At 44.1% G+C, this 7,738-nt stretch overlaps 1 protein-coding gene across 3 annotated transcripts; it reads left to right on the top strand.

The window, feature by feature from the left end:
* Positions 1–1,616: 1,616 nt before the first annotated feature.
* Positions 1,617–5,815, top strand: LOC147437597 (uncharacterized). 3 transcript variants are annotated; one of them, XR_015184897.1, is made up of 3 exons: positions 1,617–3,472; positions 3,988–4,053; positions 5,201–5,815. XR_015184897.1 is itself a non-coding variant. In XM_086487118.1 (2 exons), the coding sequence occupies exon 1, from the start codon at positions 1,738–1,740 to the stop codon at positions 3,469–3,471; it is 1,734 nt and encodes a 577-aa protein (XP_086343244.1). In that variant the 5' UTR covers positions 1,617–1,737; the 3' UTR covers position 3,472; positions 3,988–5,815. The 3 variants fall into 3 exon arrangements, 1 of the variants encoding a protein (XP_086343244.1); XR_015184896.1 differs by having other exon boundaries at positions 5,187–5,815; XM_086487118.1 differs by having other exon boundaries at positions 3,988–5,815.
* Positions 5,816–7,738: the final 1,923 nt, after the last annotated feature.

Below are 7,738 nucleotides of genomic sequence, written 5' to 3'. Positions count from 1 at the left end.
AACAACATCGAGCAAGGTTACTGAGAGAGAGAGAGGCCTACAGACCAGGAGACACACCCAGAGACAGATCTCAGTGTTCTTTCATCCATAGAGTGAGCAGAGATGAGAGCAGTTAGAGAGGACTAGGAGAGATATTCTAAGTGATCGAGTAGGCAAGTTGGGGAGGTCTAGGAGGCCCAATCGGAGGAGATTGCAGCATAGGATCAGATTCATATTGGCACGACATAAGAGACTCCCTATGTGGATTCTCACCATGGAGGACGTCGGCACAATCATTCACCGATTGAAGCGAGCCATCAATGGATTTGATACATACATATCCACCATATGTATTTTGAGACACCTACCCATTTTTTGTATATGTACCCCTCGGCTCATGCTACCCGCCTCTTGCATCTCTATTGGTGTTCTTGTTTAGTACAATTTCTTTCCTTTATTCAAACTTGTATCAGATTCATGGTCATTTTGGCCCGTTAATATAATATTTCATTTCATTAATGTCGTTTGGATCAGCCAAAGAGCAGTGTCTCTCTTCATCTCTAATACCCCCGCACACTTTTCTCTCTCTCCCCCATCCTCCTACCCTCTCACTCTCTCCCTTGCCTTCTCTATCTCGGATCAGCCCGCCAGAGGCGAATTCCCTCTCCCCTTTTGACAGGTAAAGGTTTTCCCTCTCTCTTTTGTTCTCACACCCTCAATACACACATACACTCTTGTTCACACACCATCACCCTCTTGTTTTCTCTTGCTCTCATAAGCTGCTAAGCAAAAAAACATTTCTCTCTTGTATTCATAGCCATACACACACACACACACACTTACTATGCACACACTCTCGCCATCTTACACGCACTCAATATAAAAACACCTAAAACACACAGACACAATGCATACATACACATTCACAATACGCTTTTACCTACAACACACACATGAACACCATGCACTACACGCCCTTACATGTATAAACAAAAAACAACAAACAAGTTTCAACGAACATAATTGACGACAAAAGCGACGTCTAAAACATGCCACAAATAAAGCAACTGCACCAAAGGTGTGCATCGAGCACACAGACAACCAACCGGACAATCCCCGGCCACTTCTCCTCAAGCGGCCTTTTGGCTAGTGAGTTGCCAAACAGTTTGTAGTTTGTGTAAAGGAAGTGTGTGTGTGTGTGTGTGTGTGTGTGAGAGAGAGAGAGAGAGAGAGAGAGAGAGAGAGAGAGAGAGAGAGAGAGAGAGAGAGAGAGAGAGAGAGAGAGCACCTGGTCTCTCAGAGGACAATCGAAGCGCCTGCAAATCGTTCTCATGCACAGCTGCAACTCATCGTTCTGTCGAAAAGCGACAGGTGCATCCAAAAGTAGCATGCAACACTCACAAAACCCTCCTGGCGTCAATTTTTAATCAAGAAATACCTCTATGGTAACAATCATTCACAACAAAAATAGCAATCCAATGCATGTCGTCCACCTAAAAAACATACCCTTGCTTGGCAACTCTCCATTGGCCTGAGGACCTATGGCCATGGCAACAAAATTCCTCCCCATAGACCCTGCCTAATGGCAGTGCCAATAAAGCAGTAAACATGCTTGGGTACCCAGTGATTTTGCACAAAGCTAGGAAAGCTTGACAGAACATTTCTATGTTGGTCAAGCAACTTGTAGCTGCATTATGCAAAGTGCCCAATTTAGTAGTGCTCGTTGTGGGAAACTAGATCGAGCACACTCGTCAGAGAATGCAGCAGCAAAATGGCGATGAAGCCGAGCAGCCACCATCGCCGCCGCAGCAAGAAAAACAGCAGCAGCAGGAAGAAAGGACAGCGCAATCCGCCTTCCACGCGTCTTCTAAACGAGGCTTGCTGGCAAGCATACGCAGGAGGGAAAATGAAGAGGTGAAGAACCCCGGCTCTGCAGCAGCACTCTCTATCCTCGTCCCAGAGCACCTCTCCTACAATAACCTCGCTGCATCAGGAACCCTTCACTGGAAGCACATTCTTTTCTGCCCCGTCCAAACCTTCCATCGCATCCGTGATGCTCGAGAGCAGATATCTCTGCAGACTCCCTCCTCCTTGTCCTCCTCCTCTCGCTCTTCATTACGTGAGGGCCTCAACCTCCCTCTCATTGGGGAAGTCAGATGGGAGGACCTATCGAAATCTCTCAAGGTTTGGCTTCGCAACCCGAAGAATCTGGCATTATTAGTGTGGGGTACGGCTGTGGGCGTTTCCGGTGCGATGCTCTTCCTCATCATGGTTGGATTTCTGGACCATGCCATACACAGCAAGAGCCAGCGGGATGCCTGGTTCGAGGCCAACAATCAGATCTTGAATGCTCTTTTCACCCTCATGTGCCTTTATCTCCACCCTGAACGCCTCCTGCACCTCTTCCTCTTGTATAGATGGCAACCATCTGATATAAAGAGGCTGAGGGATGTCTATTGTAAGGATGGGACGTACAAGCCACATGAGTGGTCAAGCATGCTCAATGTAGTGCTACTCCTCAACCTTAACTGTTTTGCCCAATACGCCTTGTGCGGTTTGAATTGGGGCTACAGGAGATCAGATCGTCCTGCTCTGGGAGTAGGCTTATGCCTTGCGGTTGCCATGGGTGCACCCGCGGCTGCAGGTATTTATACAATTTTGAGTCCTTTGGGGAAAGATTATGAGGAGGATGTAGAGCATCTTGCAGAAAGGGAAGAAACAGAGAAGTCGCTAGAGAAAAAGCTGAACAACAAGCCCTCAATTAAGATTGGAAGAGGTTGGAAGAAGCTCAGTACATTGTCATTTGTGGCCAGAGATGGCACCCTTGTTGAGCAGCCGCAGTGGAAAGGGGGGCTGTGCGACATTCGAAGTGATCCGCAAGTCACATGTTTTACGATGCTTTGCGGGTTTTGTGTGTTTGGATGGAACATGGAAAGGTTAGGGTTTGGCAACAGGTTTGTACATATTGTGACGTTCATACTTCTATGCACAGCGCCCTACTGGATATTCTTCTTGGCGGCCACCAATATAGATAACTCATACGTGCGACATGGTTTGAGCTATGGCGGAATTGTGCTATGTATTTTTGGTCTACTATACGGAGGTTTTTGGAGGATACAGATGCGCCGAACGTATGGCTTGCCTGCACAGACATGGTGCTGTGGAAGGGCCGGTTTGACAGATTGCATTCAGTGGCTCTTTTGTAGCTTGTGTTCTCTCTGTCAAGAAGTCCGCACCTCGGAGGCCTACAAAATACACAATGGCAAGTTCTATGAGCGCTATAAGACCACATTGCCATCCAGTAACTCAACTCCTAATGGGCCTTCGCCAGTGGACCGAGGTTTTGCCTCCACAACTCTGCTTGCTCCCCCAGTTGAAGCATTTGCTGGGAAAGAGCTAACCAAGTTACCCGAGATTTCTGAAACATCTGTTGAGAATGGGGAATCGTGTTCACCACCACCTTCAAGAACTGTGGCCTCTGTGGACGGATGATGTATGCACTTGTATGTCTAGTATTTTGTTGTTTTACAACACACCTATCCCCCCCCCCCCCCCCCCCCCCCCCCCCCCCCGCCCCCACCCCCCCTCCCAGGTTCCGCACGCCTTGCTCAAGTAGCTGACCGGATAAATCTGGCTCTAAGCATAAGAGCAAGCCAGGCACTCTTTTGCATCTGTATCATAGAGTATATTGTGTTTAATGAAACTGTACTTCTCCGACTGCTTTAAGTCGAGGAGTAAAGAGAGATTTTCAAGTGTAGTGGCTTCAAAAGGAAATCATTTTAGTGCTCAGCAGAAGATATAATTTGTATCAATTAAATGACTGCCATATGCAAGTTTTAGCCTGCAAAAATTCATTGCAGGACCACATAAAAAATGCTATGTGCATTAGTCTTTCGCCGATTTATTTGAATTGAGCACTTGGGAATTGTGTTCTGATCTTCACAAAACTGTTTCTAGAGGTGTCTTTTTGAGATGGTTTAAACAGTTGGGTTGTAAAACCACGTGCAGGACGTAGCATGCAGACCTCAAGCAACAGCATTTCTCAACCACAGATATGGCTGACACTCATGACAGGTACTGACTCCATCTCATCCCTGTGCTTTAATTAGGTTCATGAACTTTACCCAATAATAATGGCAAGAGCAGTGCACTTGATTTACATGTGATGGCTAGAGATATTGACCGCTGCTATCAACCGTGGGTAGTGCACTTATGTGAAGAAGGTTTCTTTTGTTAGTGATTTGGTGATTGGTAGTAGATTTTAGAATTGTATGGACGGTCTTAACAAGGTCATCTTGTTTCATTCCTTGTTAAACATGTTTGACTGCTTACAAACATTCACTGGAGTTTTCATACAGTAGCGGGTTTTGTTTACAGTTATAGGGTTTCGCCACAATGGTCCCGTGGTTGGACGTATATCTAAATGGTCGTTTTAGTTGTGTCTCATGATGCTTGAGGTATGATGCGTGAGCATTATCACCGAGTTTGGATTGCAGATATGTATGGGCACGGTAGATGTGAGGGTCTAGAACATGTACAAAATGGCAAAGTTGTACGCCATCTATTTGCCATTGTTTGCTGCGTTGGAAGGTTTGAGAAAGGACATAGTACTCCAAATTTAGAGACTTCTGTTCAAATTATACCCATTACTTCATGATGCTGTTGAATGAAAATGTTCAGGGCAGACTAAGTTGCAGGTATTTTCTCAAATCGGATTTGTTTACAAGAACACGCTGCGCTTTAGGAGGTGACATTGTCAAGCTAATGTTGATGAACCAAAAATATGTCATGGCACTGAAGGTAGGCATGTCGTGACTAGTCTTTTGAAGTACAATTGGAAATTTGAAAGATGCCACTGGGTATTGAACCTGGGTCTTTATGTGCGTATTCATCCGTTGGCAGTAGTGACTAGTCTTGTGCCACCAGGGATGCCCAAGTGTGGCTCTTTAGCCAAATGCTAAACAGAAGCAAGACAAAACTGATTTGCAACTTTAGCCTGTGTGCGGGATCTTATCACATAGCTGTGTAGGCTTTGTACATCTTTGGAAATGAACAGGGATTTGCATTTTCTCTAGCATATGAAAAATCTAGTCACTTTTCTTCTCTCGAAAGACCCTGCCAAGTTTACTCACAGGTTTCGTAATCATTCTTGATTTAATGCAGTTGTTCTTCAATCGTGTCTTACAAAAACATTTCCTTGTTTAAAGTTGAAACTTTTCAGAGAGTAGTGGAATTTGGAAATGGCAATGGCCATGTCACAAACTGCTGACGCGTCAAGCCACTGAAGAATGGAGCCAACATGCAGATCCTGGCCGAGGGGCCTAAACCCTAAGAAGTAGTAGAAGAATTTTTACCGACTTAAATAGACTTGCAGTGTGGCCTATTTCTAAAGCGGAGCTCCCGCCAACTTATGGGACCCCGTCCAATTGGGCCCAATTGACCTAGAGACATTAAAATCAAGCGGGACCAACGCGTGTGCACACAGAGGATTTTGCATAAATTGCTAATGACGTGGCAGTTGTACGGACGCCTGCAAAACACTCTGACATGCGGACGTAGCACCTGTATGGATTTCAATAAATTGTGTTGGCAGCTTTTTACACCAGCTTTTGGGGCCAGATGCTTTTGAGTTTGAAGCTTTTCATGTCACTGCTTTTCATAAGCCGAGGGCTTTTAAATTTGTGCCATGGGCTCATTCTTTGGCACTCTTCCCGGTGAAGGTGCAGAGCGCGAGTACGGTATTGTATTGAGTTCAAGCAATATAATGAATTACTAGCGCGAGTACGGTATTGTACTGAGTTCAATCAATATAAAGAAATATTGAAAGGGGGGCCAAGGTTTGGGGCTAGTGCTCTCTTGGTGTGGAACTCCATCACTCCCTGTCTTGTGTGTCGTGCACTCTCTCTCTTTCAATTCAGTGTTATTTGAAGTGCTAAAAGTGTTTAGTCTGTTCCTTTCCCATGGCATGTGGTGCCCGTTTTGTTACAGGCCATGGCTTTCATTTTTCGACATATATTCTAGGCGCAGGTGGGATGACAAGCGCATTGCCTATTTCAAGGTCATTCAAGATAAAGTTTTAACGATGTTTTTTTAAAAAGAAAACTTGGTGTTTGTTTAGTATTTAGCTTGAATATGCTTAAGGGATGTTCAGATTTCCTTTAAATGGTCTGTAGCCGTAAAGAGCTTCAAAATGTGTAAATGCTTAGGGGTGTACAGCTTTCCTTTAGCTCTCTGTAGGCATGAGAACTTCACAATGCTTTGATACAATTGGCTTTACAGGTCTCTGAATCTGGGGTCGCACGGTACAGTACGGTACAAATCCGTTTCATATGACATTGTGTGACAATTTATATCATAGAATTTAGATTCTTACAGAGTGCTGTTTCGTTCAGTCTTTCGGTATGGACTTGTGTGTATCTTTGTACAATATGGGCATTCGTACACCGTGCAGAAATTTCCATGAGGAACACTTTATACTTAAAGATCTTTACATTTTTCTTCTCTGAATGACCCTTCCAAAGGTTACTTGGAGCTTATGTAGAAGATCCTTGATTAAATGCAGTGGTGGTTTTTCAATGGGGTCTTCCAAAGAAAAATTCCTCTTTAAAAACTTTTATCTTTGGTAAACCTAGCCCAACATCAAGGTATTTTCTAGCTTGATTTGTGCATGCTTACGGACACAGAGCTTCCCTTTTCTGGTCTATAGCCATGGAGCTCTTAAATGCTTCGGTCCAATTGGCATTCTATAAGTTGGAACTTGGGAATACGACATGATATGTTTCAAGATCATTCCTTCCTATTCTCTTTTCAATGTCGGTGAGGGTTGTGAAGTAGCAAGAGCCTTTGGAAGAGGTCAAGGAAGGTACACACATGCCCATGCCCATGCAGCCATAGGAGAGCATTATACAGTGGATGCTCTCCCTCCACCTCTCGAGCAAGGAATAGCTGAGAGACGAAAGAACAAAAACCTGATATGCAATGGTGAGCGGCAAGCTTGTGTCTAGACGTCTACACGCACACACAACCCCGAAATTGGTGAGCAGGTAATTTGTTTTGCCTTTTTTTGGTCGAAGAAAATTAATAGTCAAGAAAATATAAAAGAAATGATGAAAGTCATGGACACTTGTGATCTAGTTTAACTTAACAATCTTCGCAAGGAAATCGGCTCCTTATGGCTTCCCTTGAGCATGTTCAGACATGAAATTATTTGTTTCCCATCCCCAAATTTTTTTGTGGTTAAGAGCAACACACAACTCTTGTGCGCGTGCGCGTGCACACACACACACACACACACACACACACACACCACATGTATGTATATGTTATATGTATATACATCACATACATACATACATATGTATAATACATATACACATGTATATGTATATAAATACACACACACACACACACACACACACATATATATATATATGTATATGTATATGTGTGTGCGTGTGCGTGCGCCCATATAACACTGCTTCATAGTCAACAGCTATTCACATCAACACACAATGCATTCCTACCAAACATAAGCACCGCCGTGTACACCTTCACTATGATTGTCCTCTGCATACTTACAAATTTTCAAACCCATCCCATTGTAGGATGCACACCACAACATTTCTTGGTGAGGAATAAAGGATGCAGTATCAACAGGATCACTACTACAATACACCTTCCCACCTTGATGTTCTATTGTTTACAATAATATAGGCACATATTGGCTAGGATCATGTGTATCTATGTCTTGTAATTTTGC

This window comes from Adiantum capillus-veneris, chromosome 17 (assembly GCF_014529385.1).
Source record: "Adiantum capillus-veneris isolate H3 chromosome 17, ASM1452938v2, whole genome shotgun sequence".
Taxonomy (NCBI): domain Eukaryota; kingdom Viridiplantae; phylum Streptophyta; class Polypodiopsida; order Polypodiales; family Pteridaceae; genus Adiantum; species Adiantum capillus-veneris.
The sequence above is the reverse complement of the archived record's forward strand: the minus strand, read 5'-3'. Positions and strand labels throughout refer to the sequence as shown.